This window comes from Adiantum capillus-veneris, chromosome 16 (genome assembly GCF_014529385.1).
Source record: "Adiantum capillus-veneris isolate H3 chromosome 16, ASM1452938v2, whole genome shotgun sequence".
Classification (NCBI taxonomy): Eukaryota; Viridiplantae; Streptophyta; class Polypodiopsida; order Polypodiales; family Pteridaceae; genus Adiantum; species Adiantum capillus-veneris.
Window position 1 is genome coordinate 38,470,888 of NC_140946.1, and position 18,843 is coordinate 38,489,730.

Genomic DNA, 18,843 nt, shown 5'->3' on the forward strand with positions numbered 1-18,843 from the left:
AAGCAACACAAACCTCTTAATGTTTGTCAATGAAAGGAATCACCACTTGCAGGGCTCTAGTCATAAGACATTGACAATTTCTAAACAATGTTTATTCTCCAATCTGAGGAAGTCAGCCAATGTATATCTCGAATATAAGAACATCACCAACACTTAGCATCTATGTTTCCACCACATCAAAAGGAAGGACTATTTTTGAATGCCCAAATGGAGAACTTCAAATACAAAATCTCAGCCTGTGACTTTTATAAAAACCTTTTCAATCCTTTACTGACAACAGGATATAACCAATTGCCATACAATCTCTTCTGGCAGAATACCATAATTTTGTCAAAGTCAACGATGCGGAAGCTAAGGAGGGAATGCATGGGAGAGAGAACCAACCAACTTGGTAATGGATTAGATTGTTATACAATGGGGGTCCAGGTGCCTCTTATATACTTTCTAGGATACCTTAAGTACCCCCCTCCCCCCCATCCTCAGGAATTGCCTTACCCACACTCATGTCAAATAAGTAACATAAATTCCAAAAGACAAAGTAAATAAATAGGATCCCATTGGGCATTCACTTGAGATGCATAAACTTAAACCAGAGTTACCGGGGAACGCCAATATGGGGGCTTGGAACGCCGGAACGGCGTTCCGGCCAGTCAAAATTCCCTGGAACGCACCGGAATGGACCCGCTGGAACGGGGTGGAACGGGCTGGACAGGCCGGAACGGCAGCAACGGGCAGAAACGGGCAGATTTCAACTTTTAAAAATGTAGCTGTTTGGGAACTTTGGGCAGCCAACGGCCATTTACAGCCCTATATAAATCCCCCCTTCCCCCATTCTTCACCAAAGCATCAAGGAAGTTTGAAGGGGGCCATCTCTCCCTTGCTCTCAACTCTCAAGCCATAGGGGCCTAGCCTCTAGCTCTCAAGTTTCAACCTCTCTCTCTCTTGGGCTAACCCTCAAGGCTCAAGGGTCAAACTCTCTCTCGGTCTCAACTTCCAAGAGGTGAAGCCTCTCTCTCAAGCTCTCTATCTCAACTTCTCATTGCTCAAGCCTCAAGCAAGAACGGAATCAAGCCTCTCTCTCACTCAAGCCCTCTCTCAAGCTATCTCTCTCTCTCTCAAATCCTCAAAGATCAAGCTCTCTCTCTTTCACGGATAATCCATGGCTTCTTCTTCTCGTACAACCCCCTCCGCTCATGCAGGCAACACTCAAAAGGCGAAGGAATGGTCGTGGTGGGATGAAGTGACCTCGGAGGGCACCTTGTCGGCGGCGGGAGGTTCTCGTGCATGGGCATGCAAGCTATGCTCTTACACGCAGAAAGGGGGCCATGACAAAATGAGGGCACACTTTCTTCGAGTGCCGGGACATGAGGTGAGATTTTGCTCCAACCTAACCATCGAGAAGAGGAAGGACCTCGAGGAAAAGGATCGGCAATTCAACCACAAAGCCAAGCCCGCACGCAAAGGTATTGACCCAAAGACCCTCATTTTCCCTTCTTCCTCTCTACCCGGTGTAGGTGTTGGTGCATCTTCACAAGGTCCAAAACGTCGCCAAAGGACCCTTGCCACCTCTTGGGACCCAAAGAAGAAGGAAGAGGTGGATGCGGCCATGGCTCGATTCTTCTATCACGACCATATCCCATTTGTCGCGGTGAGGTATGTTCATTGTTTTATGATTTATCAATCTTCTCTCATTTCTTTCGTTATCGTCGGTTCCATCGTTTTAATAGTAACCTCTTCTATGTTTGATCGAAATAGGTCGGAGTATTAGAAAGTCATGGTGCAACGGATAGGAGAGTATGGCACCGGCTATGTGCCGCCATCTTCAGAGGCTCTCCGGACCACTTTGCTCGATCGAGAGAAGGCTATCGTGGAGCAAGCAACCCTCAATATTCAGCGTCTTTGGGCAAAGCATGGCGTTTCCCTCATTGCCGACGGGTGGAGCGATACAAGGAAAAGATCTATCCATGGTCTCGTCGCATACTCGAGTGGAGAGATGTACTTTGTGCACTCTCATGATGCCACCGAGAGTGGCAAGTCCGCCGATGTCCTCTCTGCAGAGTGGACAGCGGCCATAGAAACCATCGATGAGCAACACGTGGTGGCCTTTGTCACAGATGGGGAGGCATCAAATAGGGCAGCAGCAGCTATTATAGAGGGCCACTATCCGCATGTGACAGTGTGCTTTTGCATGGCACACTGCTTGAACAACCTTCTAAAAGACATCGGCAAGCTAGACTGAATCGCTCCAGTCATTGATGATGCAGTGAAGATTGTTACTTTCATCAACAATCACAACTTGGTTCGGAGTGAGTACCTCAAGAGGTCGGGCAGGAAAGTGCTTCTAAAGTATTCAGACACCCGCTTCGCATTCAACTTTCTTCTTGTGCGCAGGCTATCTGAATGTCAAAATGCGGTCCGACAAGTCTTCATCAGTGATGAGTTCACCACCTCCCCCTATGCAAAGACAGTTGCAGGGATTTTGTGCAAGGATAAGGCAGAGGATCTTGAGTTCTGGAAGGAGCTCAAGAGTCTAGACGCACAGGTAAAACCGGTGGTTCATTTGCTTCGAGTTCTGGATGGCATGGATCCTTGCATAGGCAAGATTTATGAGGCAATGGACCGCATGATTAAGCAGCTTGCACAGCTTGAGCCGAACGCAGAGCGGTATGAGGAGATCCATGCGCTTTGCAGCTCAAGGTGGAATTCATATGCCTCTCCTTTACACGGGACAGCGTACATGGTGGATCCAGAGTTCCAAGGTGCAGGGCAAGAGACAGATAGGGAAGTCATGAACCAATTTACAGAGATCTTAAACAAGATGGTTCTAGATAGAGATGGTCGACGCATTGTCAGAGATCAGTTGAGACAGTACAGAGAGATGCGGGGGTCATTTGGCAGTCCAGATGCTCAGATTGATCGCACGAAGATAGGTTCAGTGCTATGGTGGGAGGACTATGGCTATGATGGCCCTGAGCTTCAGAGATTGGCGATCCGTATTCTCAGCCAATCAGTTAGTACCTCATGCTTGGAGCAATTGTGGAGTACCTTTAGCCACATTGCTTCCAAGAAGAGGAATCGGCTTGGAGTGGAGAAGGCTAATGATCTTGTCTTCGCCAGCGCAAATTTGAAATGCTTTGCAAGAGTACAGACAAACAGACAGATCCTTTTACACAGTGGGAGATGGAGCAAGAGGCTCCTCAGGTAGGTGGAGATGCACATCCACCAACACCAGGTACTTCATCCGTGGCTGAGATTGAGCCGGACCTAGAGCTCGATGATGAGGAATGGGAGGATGTGCATGATTTACAGCCGGCTACTACGGATTGGGAGGCCTCTCAGGCTAGTGGCTCTTGAGTCTTGAGTCTTTGCCATTTATCCTTACCTTTTTGTAGCTACTAGCATCTTTATGGTATTTGTCACCTTCAGTCTTTTGGTATTGTGGTCAGTGGTCACTGGTTTGCCCCCCTTTGTTTTTTTTGTAGCACCTTGGCAGCCCTTGAGGCTTGTTAGCCATAATTAATTCCAAAGTGTTATTTCTGACTACTACTCTTGCAATTATTTGAGAGCATTGTGTATGGGCATTGTGTTTGCTCAATGTTGTATATGTGTTATGTACTCTGGGTGCCGCACATCCCAATCAAGTCATAATAAGGTTGAATGGTCTTCGAATCGTGTTTTTTGTGGGTATTAGAGTCAAAGGACTCTAGTACTACTTGTATTCAAACACATAACGCTAAAAAAAACAATATTTGGGTGTCTTTTTAGCCTCTCGTTCCGCGCTGTTCCCGTTCCCCCGTTCCACAGGGAGGCCCGTCGCCGTTCGCATTCCGTGTTCCGGGTAACTCTGACTTAAACACTCTCTCTGCAGCTCATAGTGGACATATGTAAGGAGACCAACTCGATGGAGAAGCTACCATGGACACCCTAGCACCAACCGGGATACTGGATACACCTCGCATTTGCAACCATCAACTTATCACCGAAAAGAATGCCATCTTGAGCACCGATTGCCTCATAGAAAGTTGAATTGTAGACCACACTACGTCCAAGAATCCCCATTCGTGATGTGTTCAGGACTTACAAGATAATGAACTTTGGAACACATCCTGTCTATAATTCGGCCAACAATAATGGATTGTGTGCTCATCCATAAGTGTTTTCTATACGTCATGTTGATTCCTTGCTAGATGCAATGTGCTTTGAACTCCAACACACAAGTTCAAACACCGATGACTTGAACTCCAGCACACGGGTCCAAATCAAGTAGTAGGAGCTCCAATTGCCCCTCTCTGCCGTTCACGTGCCTCTCTCTAGGCTAAAGCAGGTTGCTAAAATCTCCATTGAGCTAGAAACCGAGATCCAAGGCCACTTGTCACGTGCACATGGCTCAGTGTGTCACGTGGTGTTCGTAGGACCTGCATGTCCGGACAAGTCCATTGGATTATGTTTTCCAGTTTTGGAACCCTCTTGCATAAATGGTTTGTATACGTGTTTTGACAGAGAGCAGACATTGATGATGCTCTTCAGAGACCGATGCAATACTTTCTCGGATAACGCCCAATGCCGAGCATTCTCAAGCATTGATGATGATGATGATGATTTTAGTTTTTCACTTTACTTCATTTGTATTTTGTACCAAACATTGTATTAGATCCACCACGATTGTAGCAGTTTGGTCTCATAGGTAATTTTGGCCTTTTGAAGACGTTTAATATGTTTCGTTTCCTACGACGTAAAAATTATCTTCTTCTTCTTCTTCTTCTTCTTCTTCTTCTTCTTCTTCTCTCTCTCTCTCTCTCTCTCTCTCTCTCTCTCTCTCTCTCTCTCTCTCTCTCTCTCTCTCTCTCTCTCTCTCTCTCTCTCTCTCTCTCTCTCTCTCTCTCTGGGTTTGTTCTTACTCGAGCTGCGCAGACACAGAGATAGCCTGATGAATGGCGAGGCTAGCCAGTCTCAAAGACGGATCACAGACTTCTTCAGAGCAGACACGGGGCAGCCGCAAGAGCCACTCCCATAACAGAGCTCCCCCTCGTCTCACACCAGAGGCACACTGATTAACTGAGCGATTGAACTGGGGAAATCCAGGCGCCCGCGACTGCGAAGAACTACACAGCATCGACGGAGGCTACGACAGAAAATTCGGAGCACACTGGCCAGGCATGCACGACGCCCGGTCAGACTACTAACCATGGAGGAAATTGATGAGATTCGCCAACGACCGATGCTAGATCTCTTGTGATTCAGCTATCCCAACAAGCCACCCATTTTTTGCGTAGTCTTTTGCTTGGTTCACATCGATCAACTTAGGACCCCATAGTATATATCTTTGTTGTGTACTGTTGTTAGGGTTATTTTGTTACTCTGACTTTGTATCAGATCCACCACTTTGTAACTTTCGGGTCTCATAGGTCATTATGGCCTTTTGAAGACGTTAATATAACATTTCATTTCTCTCTCTCTCTCGGACGTTAATATATCATTTCATTTCTCTCTCTCTCTCTCTCTCTCTCTCTCTCTCTCTCTCTCTCTCTCTCTCTCTCTCTCTCTCTCTCTCTCTCTCTCTCACAATCATGGGAAGCGTCAAAGAAGTGCCAACGGCTTCCCCCACGTGTAAGAAGACCCATCCCTCGCCGGCCGTCCACAAAGCCTCTTTCATGCGGACAAGGAAAAAGATGTCGGCAATAGAGAAGGAAATGAGAGAATGGAGAAACGAAGTTGAAGAGTGGAGGAAGGATAGGAGCACTATTCTTCAAAGATGGACCGAAGAAAGAGATGGCATGTGTAGGAGGATCGCTTCGCTTGAGGAGAAGGTGGTCATCCAAGATTCCATCATCCGAAATCTACAAGCAAAAAGTGGGCAGCTCGAAGAAGGTGAAATTCAGCCATCCATGATGGAAGAATTGAATACCATGAGAGAAGAAATACGGGTTATCAAGGAAGGTGAGGAGAAGAAGTCATGGGCTGCGATCATCTCCGCAACACAAAAGAAAGTAGAGGAGGCCGAAAAATGGATTGAGGTTGCCAAAAAAGGGAAAGGTAAGGAAGCTCCTTGTACACCCTTTCTTATTAACATGACCCTCGAACAAGAACAAAGGAGGATGCGGGCTCTACATGTGAGGGTAACCGGCCTCAAGGACATAAATAATGTGGAAAAAGAGGTCACAAGCCTCACATCCATGATGGGGGTGGACAAGCCTTCACACACAAAGTCATGGGGAGTGGGCAAGAAGAATGATGACCAAGGAGAATCTTCAAAACAGAGAGCTCTCATACTACAGTTCCCCTCCTTGGAAGAGAAGAAGGAATTCTTGAGAAAGAGGCCTACTCTCAAGAAGACAGATATTTTTCTCGATGATGATCTCACTCTCGCTCAGCTTGCGCACATGAGAGAGGTAATGCCAGAGATAACGGCGGCAAGGGAGAAGTGAAAGATAGCCTTTTACAAAGACGGTCGGGTGGTGATTGTAGAGCGGCACTCTACATGATGGTGTCCCACTCTTGGAACAACACGCTTGCCATTCAGCGTGGGACCATACCCCTTGAGTATCGAAAAATAGCAACCAATTGTATACCGGATGTTGCATGCGGGGTGCGCCGACGAGGAGACAGATAGTCTCCCGAAGATTAGTTTGCGACCTTTCTTGAACCAAGAGCGGAAATCCTTGCATGGTCAAGACTCGTAGTGGTATGGAAACCTCCACCAACTCAGAGGGCGAGCAAGTTTCACCTTTGGATCCTCCCATGTGTCCTCCCCCTTGTTTGAGTGAGCAACGGAAGGTGGAGAGAGAGAGAGAGAGAGAGAGAGACAATGGTGATAGACACACAAGAGACAGATGGAAAAGGCTAGCAAGCCCCAATAACTTCAGATGGCAAAAACTGTTGTGTACAAGATGGCAAGATATGAATGGGAGAGTGCATCCCCCCCTCCTATATACAGGAGAATAGGGAGTAGGTAGGACAGACAAAAAGCCCCAACAACCTATGCACAAAAAACCCATACCGCCCGGGCAAAGTGCTGAGCAAAACCCTAAATGTGCCTGAAGATCCCTATCCAACAGGTGTACGGGTGACCAACCCACAACCAAGGGCCAGTGCACGTGATGTGTGTGAAGCCTGTAGGCAGCGTACGAACTTCGAAGCATCTGGAGATGAAGAATCTAACACATTCCCTCAACGACAGATGCGGAGTCGCTAAGGAAGAAGATGTAACATGCATGGCAAATGTGGAGTGTGAAAAGAAGAAGCGCCAACCAAACAAAAAACAACAAACAGTCCAACACCAATGTGATGATGACCGAAGCTAGGTCAAGCTAATCAAGTCGCACAAGGAAGCTGATGGAGAGGCTAACAACAGAACAAGTCGTTGAAGAGGATATATGAGGGAAAGATGGAAGACAAGCAGGGAGCTGATCGGTGGAGGTCAGCAGAAGAGAGAGAGACGGAAGAGAGAGAACCCCCCCTAAAGCAGAGCACTCTAACACAAAAGGATAGAAGGCCAAGGTGGTAAACCGGCAAACTCCAAGCCAAAAAGTGATCTCGATCATAAGAGGGAAGAAGGAGGTGGATGAAACTAGAGGGTGAAGCCATCGGCCTATGAAGGGCTAGAGATGGCGGTGTGGCAGACGTCTGTCGAGAAGCCGTCCCATCCTCGGGATCTAAATCCTTCTTGCGGTCCCGCCGTCGTTTATAACATTTTGCTACAAAATGACCTTTCTTTCCACAATAGGTACAAGTAATGTCAAGGCGAAAAGATGTACAACCAGGTCCAGACTGTCCGGGAGCACTAACACCCCTACTGGATGTAGAAACCAATGCAGTAGCACCCGCAGAGACATCTGAGGTGGCTCTGTCCTGAATACGCGAAGCTATTTGCTGCACAGCGGGTAAGAGCTCCTCCCAAGTGATAGGAGTAGGACACGTGGAGGTAGTAAGTGACTGGAACAAGGAATCATAAGTGTCGGGAAGCTTGAGCAGCAACCGAGTTTCCATGCCCTCGGAAGAGATCTGGTGACCACAAGCTGCTAGCTCATCACGGAGCAGAAGCATGCGGGATATGAAGTCCTGGATTGTCAAAAATGACGAGACCTGTAAGTCCATCAAAGTCTTCTCCAGAGCGAGGATCCTTCCGAGTGTCTTCGCCTCGTACATGTTGCAAAGGAAACCCCATACCTCATGTGCAGTGGTGTGAGAGCGTAAAGACGTCAACACGCTGTCCGCACAGTTGATGAGTAAGAAAGAGTAAACTCTACAATGGTTTGGATTCCATTGATCCACCATAGCCTATGTAACCACAGTATCTAATCCTCAAGAAGCAGTACCATGAGAAGAAGTAGATGAGGAGCCAACACGTGTAACTACAGAAGTAGTAGTTGATGATGTCTATGTAGGAGCACCAAATGTAGGAGCAAGGCCGGGACACACAGCATTTGTAGAATCAGTAAGCCAGTCCCAAAGGTCAAATTGCATAAGCATCACCATGATCTTCATCTCCAGACGACAAAGTTGGAGCCGTCAAGCTTTTCACCGACAGGAAAGATGGGCATGGCTGGGAGTGTCGCCATAGATACAGACAAAAATCAGCAGAGAAGTCTCGTGTGTAAACTCAAAAGCAAAGGTGAGGATAGGATCGGAAAACCACGCCGGAAAGAACGCCAGAAGACCGCGAAGTAAAGGGTACGTGACGGGAGAGGCAAGGGAAACCCGAAGGGATGCCGATGAAGCAAAGTCGAGGTGCTATCCAAACCTGAAATCACAACAAAAGGGAGCTCGAAACACCGCGAGAACGTAGGGTTTGAGCAAAAAACGCCAGGTGATGAACACTGGATGCCGAGAAGGTAAGGTGAGGGTTGTAAATGCACCAAAACAGGCTGAAAATATGTAGGTAAGTGATCGGGAAATCGCCGGCAATTAGTCACAACCGTTTAGCTTCCAAGCGGGAAGACCAAGGGGCAAGGAGCGGGGCTCCGGCTGTCCAAGATCGGCAAGAATAAAACGCTGAAGTGAAGGTTAAAAAATGCTGGTCCAATGGTGTCCTGACTGCCACAAAAAACGCTAGAAATGCTGGCTGCTGTCCTGCCCAAAAACGCTAGGGATTAGGGTGAAAAACGCAGATCAGTAGGCTGCGGTCCTGCAAGAATGCTGATGCAAGGGAGTCCCTCCTGCAAAAAATGCTAAGCCAAGGATGGGGAAAAATGCAAGGCAGAGGAGAGGGTAGGTGGTGGCGATGAGGCAGAGGGAGGGAGGCTGCCTAACAGAGGGTGCAGAAGATGATGCTCGCCACCAAAAACACTAGGACTGCCAACAAGAACGCTGGATCCCAAAAACGCTAGAGGAAGAAGAAGCACTTCTTCGCGATGGAAATCTCCGTAGTGTCCTCCCCGGTGTAGGCGATGGCAGATCCAAGCCTAGAGCTCTAATACCATGTCAAAGTGAGCAACGGAAGGTGGAGATAGAGAGAAAGAGAGAAATGAAATGTTATATTAACGTCTTCAAAAATGACCTATGAGACCAAACTAATACAAAAGTGGTGAATCTGTTACAATGTCTGGGTACCTTCGTACTAAAGTACTAAGTGTGAAAGTGTGAAAATAAATGTGGAAAACTAAATACAAAGTATTAAATAAACTTCTTAGGAGCATTCTAGGCGTCTGGCTAGAATGCTTCTAATCCTTTGTTGTAAGAACTAGGGAAACTAGACTGAAGATCCTCCTCCCAACCTCCCTTTATATAGGCGGGCTCCTAGTCCCTTGCCCTAGACGGATCCCCTGTCCACATTGTCTAGCCCGACCCTTGGCCGTAGTCCATGACCATCCTAGTTCTTAGGGTACAGGACTTTTGTCCTGACATTACTCCCCCCTTAAAGAAGAGTTTTCGTCCTCGAAAACAAAAGTGGGAAACTTCTTTTTAAGAACACTAATGTTTTCCCAAGTGGCACCTTCTTCAGGCCGGTCTTTCCACTTGATCAAGGCTTGTTGTCGTACGTGATGTCGTGTATGCAACTCATGATAATCCATAACACGTTCAGGTTCATGCGGTAAGGTAGGAGATTCAATGCAATCAGCCAAAACCTATTGGTCAGTGACGTTGTCGTCCCCACGTAACCGCTTTCGTAGACGGCTTACATGAAACACCGGATGAATGCGAGAATGTGATGGTAGTGATAGTTTGTAGGCACGATCACCAACTCGCTTGAGTATTTTGAAAGGCCCATAGTACCGAAGAGATAATTTAGGTGTCGGTCCAGTTTTCAGACTTTCTGAATGTTCTGGCACACGTAAAAATACTTCCTCCCCTTCTTCGAAGATAACTTGCCGACGTTTCTCATCAGCGTATTTCTTATACCGATCCTGTGCTTGACGGACATTCTTACGAGCAAGTTTCAGCATATCCATGTGGTCTTGAAGAAAATCCTTAACCTATTGGAGTTTTTCGGTTGCCAACCCCACCGTAACTGGTGACCTAGGTTGAAACCCGTACATGAGCATGAAAGGACTAAAACCTGTTGTGACATGCTTAGAACTGTTGTAGGCAAACTCGAGAATAGGTAAGTATTCTTCCCAGTCATACTGTTTTTTGTTGACGTATGCTCTTGGCATATCTTCTAGAACCTGGTTAACCCTTTCCGTTTGACCATCCGTTTCTGGATGATCAGCTGTACTGAGGTTGAGTTGTGTACCCAATCGTTAAATAAAGCTCTCCAGAAGTGGCTGTTAAACTTGGGATCACGATCACTAACAATGTTACTTGGCAACCCATACAATTTGTATAGATTGTCCACAAATAACTTTGCTAGTTCCGGTGTCTTAACCGTGGATTTGGTTGGGATAAACTTGCATAGTTTAGTCAACCTGTCTACGACCACCCATACTGAGTCATGACCTCGTATAGTGGTTGGTAAACCTACAATGAAATCCATGGAGATACTTTCCCATTTTCTATTGGCATAAGCTTGAACAAAGCTATGTAGACATGGCCAGTAAAACTGTCGTCGTATGAGAGAATAAGTTTTTCTAATCCCCGGGTGCCCTGCACTTTGACTATCATGACATTCATAAAGAATTTGGCGCCGAATGTCTGTGTCCGTCAGTACACAAACTCTCCCCTTGTGGAGTAGGTACCCATTGTCGATGGTAAAATGCTTCCATCGCTGTAGTTCATCACTTGATAAAGGAGAACTAGGTGTGGAGGTTAACTGTACACTACCTACATTGGAGTGAGAAGGATCCCTCTTTTGAACATGGCTCCACACTTTGGAATATGTTTCATCATGCTCATATTTGCCCTTGAGAGAATTTAGAAATTCACTACGAAGTTCCGTGAACAAGAGCGAATTGATCTCTGGCATTCGACTGAGAGCGTCTGCCACTACATTGTATCGGCCTTTGCGATACCTTAACTTGGCGTCATATTCCTGAAGGATCTTGGCCCACCTGGCTTTTCGACCCTTTAAATCTGTTTGTTGTGTAAACCATTTGATGCTTTCATGGTCAAACACAATCTCGAACTGAGCACCATACAGATAGTGCCGCATGTCTTTAAGGCAGACACTATTGCATAGAGTTCACATTCGTAAGCAGAATAATTTTGTTGAGCTGCATCCAGCTTCTTACTTTCAAATGCAATCGGCCGTCCGTCTTGTAACAGGACTGCTCCAATAGCACGATCACTGGCATCCGTTTCCAAAACGAATGGTTTCAAAGGATCTACAATAGCCAGTATAGGAGTTGTAGCTAATGCGTCTTTGAGTGTTTCAAAACTGTGTTGTTGAGCGGAACCCCACTGAAAAGCCTTACCTTTGCCTTTTAGTTGGTCTGTCGTAGATACAGCAATGTGAGCATAGTTTTTAACGAACCTTCGGTAAAAACATGCAAAGCTTAAAAAGATCTGTAATTCTTTCAGATTTTTAGGAGGTGGCCATTTCCGAATGGTATCCACTTTGGATTGATCCATGTATAGGCCATTAGCTGAAATAACATGCCCTAAATAATGAATTTCCTCCTTGAGAAAATCACATTTAGATTCCTTGGCATATAACTTGTTTATGCGTAACAAATCAATCACCTGCCTGAGATGTTGTAAGTGTTCTTCTTCAGAAGCACTATAAACTAGAATATTATCGAGGAACACAATAACAAATTTGCCCAAATCCGGCTTCAAGACACTATCCATAAGTGTCATGAACGTTGCGGACACATTGGATCCTCCTCCTTGCAAGCGGCTGTGCACACACAGGCTTTCGCTTTCGACCACGCTGCAAGCGGTTGTGCGCACACAGGCTTTCGGTTTCGACCTCCTTGCCTCTTAAGGAGCCATGCCCACGGCAATCAAGGTCTTCTCCATCTCCTGCTTAGGACGCTTGCCCATGGCTCCGCAGCTTCTCCCTTGCAAGAGGGCTTGCCCACGACCCGAGAGAGAGAGAGAGAGAGAGAGAGAGAGAGAGAGAGAGAGAGAGAGAGAGAGAGAGATCATACAATCATCCGTGCAAGGCGGTCAAACTTATTGAAATGATTTATTTTATGAGAATTTGACAAAGGTTTTGCCCTATCTAAGCCTTGAGAAGTTCAAAAAGCCCAATTCTCACCTATAAAGGGACCAACAGGGTAAACACTTGCAATAGATTGAGGAGTGAGACCAGCCTTGGTGTTTTTGCGAGAGCCCTACAGCGGTTAGCGTTTTGTTCCCAGATCAATCCTAGCGTTTTTGGCAGCAAATCAGCCAGCGATCTACAATTTCAGTCCTAGTACTAGCAAGATCTCAGCAAATCAGCCCACGTTTTCAATTTTCAGCCCCTTCCTTGCCGAAGGTGCATGAGATCTACAAGCACCAGCCATCCAAATGCAGTTGGTACTTCAGCATCCCATTGAGCCTCTTCTTGGCCATTCCCTCGCCACATGCTCCCATTGTTGCGCATCATCGAGATCTGCGTTTTCAACCCTTCAGTCATCTCACATCGGGAGCACAATTCAACCCCAGATCTACCTCTTAGTGGCCTTCAATAATCCCACATCGAGACGGATCCAAAGGTGCATCAAATCAGCCCCGGAGGTGGTTTATCTTGAAAAGTTACCACGGCGACATTCCCCATTCGAGTCAGTAAGTCTGCATTTGAGGTATTGCATGTGTATACATTCCATTTACGCAATCAAAAGCAAATTACCACATCAGCAACCATGTGGGGTGTCCTTGAGACGGTTGGTTTAGATCCCATCGGGTGACATTCTCATTCTCTTTTTGAAGAGGAGATTACTTCTCAGCTAACAGAGATACTACATGGAGCAGCACAAGAGGCATACCCACGTACTCAGCCTGATCAAAAAAGAGGATCTGGGAACATGCCTCAAAACAGTTGGTACGACGAGGAATGCAGAGAGACGAGAACCCAGGTCCAGAAAGAGCTTACACTTGGGACCATCACACATAAGCAGTCTCAGATTGCTCTTCGGCGTATAGTACGTCGCAAGAAAAGGGCATTTTTAGCCAAACTGGAGAAGGATTTATATCAGCTCTTCTTGAGTCAGGACTCACAATAGGCCTGGCATTTATTTCACGAGCACTCATCGCCTCCGACAATTACTTCTCCTGAGATTTGGGGTCAATATGTAACATCATTATATATGGTATTTGGACAGCCTCCATTACCAGATCCGCTAGAGCCATGCCTTGCTACTAGTACTTTCTTTACTACGGAAATGGTGGAAAAAGCCATTGATAAGATGAAGACAAGAAGAGCATATGATCATGAGGGTCTAGTAGCAGAACATCCGATCCATGCAAGGGATCTACTTTCAGAAGTCCTTGCTCGTCTGTTTAATCGGGTCATGTGTGAAGGATTACCTGAATCTTGGAAACTATCTACTATCGTACCTATTTTCAAATCAGGGGATCCTATGATACCCGGGAACTACCGTACCATTATGGTGGGTCACACATTGACCCGACTGTACGCATCCATTCTGGAACAAAAATTGAGTAGATGGGCAGAGAATGAGGGCATAAGGGCAACAGGACAAGCTGGATTCAGGAGGGGTTATTCCACTCTAGATCATATTCTTACGCTCAGAGCCATTATTGAGGAAGGAAGAGCAAGAGGGAGAAGGATGTATTGTTGCTTTGTGGATTTTCGGAAAGCTTTTGATACAATACCAAGGGCCAGATTGATGCGCAGAATGCAAGAGTTAGGGGTCCCCAAAGAGATTATCCGGGGGATCATGGCCTTATATGGGTCAATAATTGGTTATGTACGTACTCCAGAAGGGGATTCCGACATTGTTCATTCCACCGTTGGAGTAAAGCAGGGATGCCCACTGTCCCCTACTTTATTTGGTATGTATATAGATGAGGTATTAGATTACATTGATAGAGAGGGTGACAGAGGTGCTCAGCTTGCAGGGTCATGGATCCCTTTGTTGTTGTATGCAGATGATATTGTATTGATAGCAGAATCACCAGATGGAATGCAGAGGCAATTAGATGCATTACATAAATTCGCGGAGGACAACGGACTGTCGGTGAATTTGGGTAAAACCAAAGTTATGGTGTTTAACACCACACCCCAGTGGGTTAGGAGATCGGCACCTACATTTGCATATGGCCAGGATACAGTAGAGTACACAGATGCATACACATACCTTGGTGTGGTATTTGCAGAACCGAAGTTTACTCTTAAGAAAGCAACGGAGGCTAGATTGTCCAAAGCCTCTGCGGCCTTGGGAGGGTTGGAGAGGATGTGTTCACAAGTGCAATTTCAGGAACCACGAACAAAACTTTGGCTCTTTGATACTGTGGTGGCTTCGGCTATGCTTTATGGGGTCCAGATTTGGGGACCATCTGTGGATCAGGATAATTGGAAGCCAATGGAGAGACCTTTGGTATCTATGATTTCCCGAATGATTAGAGCCAAGGCCTCCGTACCACACGCGATTATCCGAGCGGAACTAGCTGCCCCTCCGATAGAAATTGAAGCTCTTACCAAATCAGTGTCCTTTATACATGGTTTGTGGGATACAAATAATTGCCGATATACTAGATTGGCCCTCGAATCCTCTCGACAGTTAGCAATGAAAGGGGATACATCATGCTGGTATGCGCAACTGTCTTCGTGGTTTCAGAGACACGGGTTCAGTATGGAAAGATACCCCCCTACCAATACTCTCTTGAGGCTCCATCACTGGCAATTACACGAACGAAGATTAATAAAATCATCCGTCAAGATCTTATACAGTTGGATATTAAGAGGACATGGGTAGACCCTACACAAGAATTGGGCACGAAGATGGCCGACTACAAAGAAAACTTCCTACAGCTATCTGAAGATGGATTTGTGATTCGCCCGAGCTACATGGATACCCACCTGTCTCATGGTTTGAGATGTGCTATTGGTCAGATTCGTACATCCTCACACCAGCTGGAAATTGAATTTGGCAGATTTAGGGGAATCCCACCTGAGAGCAGAATTTGCAAGTTATGCGGAATGGAGCCAGAGACAGAATTACACTACATATGCCATTGCACCGTATACTATGAGATACGTGGGCGTTTCCATTGCCTATTTAAAGAAGGCTTTGGACCTCTAGATAGAGTCATGCAATACCAAGATCAAAGATGCTTAGGCTTGTACCTACTGGAAATACATCGGCACAGGGATAACCTAATGAGAAGACAAAGAGCACTACAGCCTCAGAGGCAGATCACAGATTTCTTCGGATCGAGAGAAGCAGGAGTGGAAGGAGAAGCAAGAGACCAGCAGCCAGCACAAAGGAGTACCCTCATCCATACCAAAGGCACCCTCATTGACAAGGAGATTGAGCTTAGGAAATCGAGACGACCATGACCGAGATGCAGAAGCACGCTTCACCGAAGGAGACTACAACAAAGGATTAGAAGCATTCTAGCCAAACACCCAGAATGCTCCTAAGAAGTTTATTTAATACTTTGTATTTAGTTTTTCACACTTGCACACTTTTCACACTTAGTACTTTAGTACTAAGGTACCTAGACTTTGTAACAGATTCACCACTTTTGTATCAGTTTGGTCTCATAGGTCATTCTGGCCTTTTTGAAGACGTTAATATAACATTTCATTTCATTTCATTTCTCTCTCTCTCTCTCTCTCTCTCTCTCTCTCTCTCTCTCTCTCTCTCTCTCTCTCTCTCTCTCTCTCTCTCTCTCTCTCTCTCTCTCTCTCTCTCTCTCTCTCTCTCTCTCTCTCTCAAATAAAAGGAACCATCATCATTAACGCAAGAAAAGAAGTAAAAATTTGTGGAAGTGTAAAATGTAGATCGTCACCATTTCAATTCCGTTGCATCTGGCGGATATGGTTGACACGTCTGGGAATATGCTCAGTTTCTCTCAGGCAACTGCACGCTTTGGTTTGGGCGTGCATTATCACCAGATTTGGAGCGTGCTTGAGCACATGCTGGCTGTTTTCCTGCCCATTATGCCACTGACAATGGATGCCATATGTCAGATTGGACCTTATGGGAAACACATTTTGTTGCCATTTCTGCAAGCAACATTTATGCTTCTCTCCTGCACGAGTCTTGGTGGGCTAACCATTGTAATGCGATATGGTCTTTCCATAAATCTGATCAATGGTGGAGAAAGGCTCTTACCCTGCAATTTGGAAGAGCCATTTGCCTTTGAAGGAACGTTTGTTTCTATGGCGCTACTTGCTGGGAGTACCCCCTATTGGAACTCTCCTTAGTACGCTTCACATCAACTCTTCTCGTTGTGTTAGATGTTGAGCCTGTGATGAGACTGTCAAACACCTGCTTTGGGATTGTCGTTTCACCAGCGCATTCCTTGACCGCATATCAGCATGTATGTGCCTTTGCTTTCCCTCAGCACTTTTCCACATACGATTCTAAAGCTTTTGGCATTCTCCCATCCTCCCTTCGATGATTTGTGGTCATCTTCACATGGATCAAGATTTTGGGCTTTATGGTCTTTGTGGTGTCAAAACATTTTTCAAATGTTCCATCAGCATGATGCAAATCCCTTTCCTTCGTTCGAGATTTCACTTGGGAAATTCTTACATTTTTTCCTTGATGTTACAGAAATATCCCTAGATATCCTAAAGCACTTCTATGTTTGCTTTTAAAGCCTTCACTTTATGGAACACTTTTGTGTTCTGCCCTTTGTATCTGATCGTTCTGATGAGTTTTTGTCACTTTGAGGTTTCCCATTTGTAAATTTTTTAAGCAAGATTTACAACAAAAAAAAAGTGTGTGTGCGCGCACAAGTGTAATCATCCATTAGAACCACAGAGTACTCTCTGCTGGAAAAGACATTCACATTTTTGAGCTTTAGTTGATAAAATTCTAAGAGCAAGAAGTCCTTGCCTGCGAAGGTTTGAATCGTCCGAAATAAAGTCCTGAAGGCCAGAGAGAAAGTTCTGGTGCAAAGAAGCGTCGGACTTCAAGCGGAGCTCAAGTTTGTGTAGAAAAGAGGGAGCATCGCGGGCTGGCAGAACAAGGCCCTGACGGCACAATGTACAGCCGCACTCAGCAAGCAACGAAAGGAATGCTGAAGCAGGACTCGCAGCTGAGAATCGAGGGGTAGCCATTGGTGTGCTGCTTTGATGTATCGGGAGAGACGATGGCACGCGCCTTGCCACGGGCGTGGAACTCGCTATCGCTGCAAACTCTCGGCGCTCCGGGTTTTTTTTTTCAATATTTAGATTTTGGCGCCATTTCTAACCTGTATGAGAGAGAGGGGCCGGGTCCCACAGCTAGCAGCTCGTCTCCTCTAAATATCACTAAATTTGTGATGCCCATTTCCGATCGAATTCGATAGGTCGGCCTTCCAGAAGTTGTATGCAAGCTTTTCATTAGAAATTTTGTATTTTTAGAATTTTGAGGCCACTGAGAAAGCTTAGCTACACATCATGAGAAAAGAAATTCCTTGCATTTCTGCTTTGATGCACGCCTCTTGTGAGGCAATGCATGTGGGTGTTAATGGGATGCTCGGACATGTGAGCTTGTCTGGTTTCTTCAGCGAGAGATTCCCAACTTTGAGTTGCACATTGACCTAAATTCCTTTGCCCTTTATGTTGGGGGATCATGAGAGAGCAAGGGCACATCATCAATGTCTATAAAGCATATCAAGATATAGTCAGTTCTTGACCTTCCAGCACTGCATAGCTTGTTGAAGCAATTTCTTAGTGTAGAAGAGGGATTACCGACTGCAGGTGACGGCCCCTCGTCGGCCCTCAACTCAAGAAACGTGCATCACAGATGAAAGCAAAGGGAGACAAGGATCTTTGGCATTGATCCTTCTTCTACCTTCTCATGTCGGTATAGTTGTTGCTACTATCTTTGTCAAGATCTATCTAGGCAGACCAAGCTGCTTGGAAACATTTTTCAAAACCTTTCCAAAAGGTGTTTGATTATGGCTATTATTTGGATCTTTGTTTGATACATTGGTTATGTTTTCCTTATTATGTACACTTAGTGGTACATCTACATTATTCTTCTACTTATTCTGCTTTGCAGGTTAACGTGGACAAAGTAGATTTTTTGGGTTTGATTCAGTTCCTCGTTGATAGGATCAGTAGGTCTCAAAATCTTCGCAAGTGTAAGCAAAGGCTTGAGTTTTGCAAGTGCAAACCGACATTCCCCTCCCTACACATCAACACCTACATAGGCAGGCCTGGTGATTTATCACTTGTTTATGTGGTTAATATTTTGAAAAAGGTGGAACTACGAAGAGTATCCTCAAATTCTCTCTCAGTTGTAGGCAACTCGAGGCGCTCTCTTCTCCGTAGAAATTGGCTTTGCATGCAAATGGCTTCAAAAAAATTAAAAGGTATTTTTAATTCAAAGATTCTCTCAATAACAACAAAAATGA

General features: G+C 45.7%; 1 protein-coding gene and 1 pseudogene across 1 annotated transcript in view; one reads left to right on the forward strand and one right to left on the reverse strand.

The window, feature by feature from the left end:
• The window catches only part of LOC147438875 (fanconi anemia group D2 protein), a 100,690-nt gene extending 82,998 nt beyond the window's left edge, over positions 1 to 17,692 (reverse strand). Inside the window, exon 1 of the mRNA XM_086484836.1 lies at positions 17,337 to 17,692. Coding sequence (XP_086340962.1) covers positions 17,337 to 17,560 — 224 coding nt within the window. The 5' untranslated portion in view covers positions 17,561 to 17,692. The remainder of the gene's footprint in view (positions 1 to 17,336) is intronic.
• On the forward strand, positions 5,689 to 6,482 carry LOC147438876 (uncharacterized; annotated as a pseudogene).
• Positions 17,693 to 18,843: the final 1,151 nt, after the last annotated feature.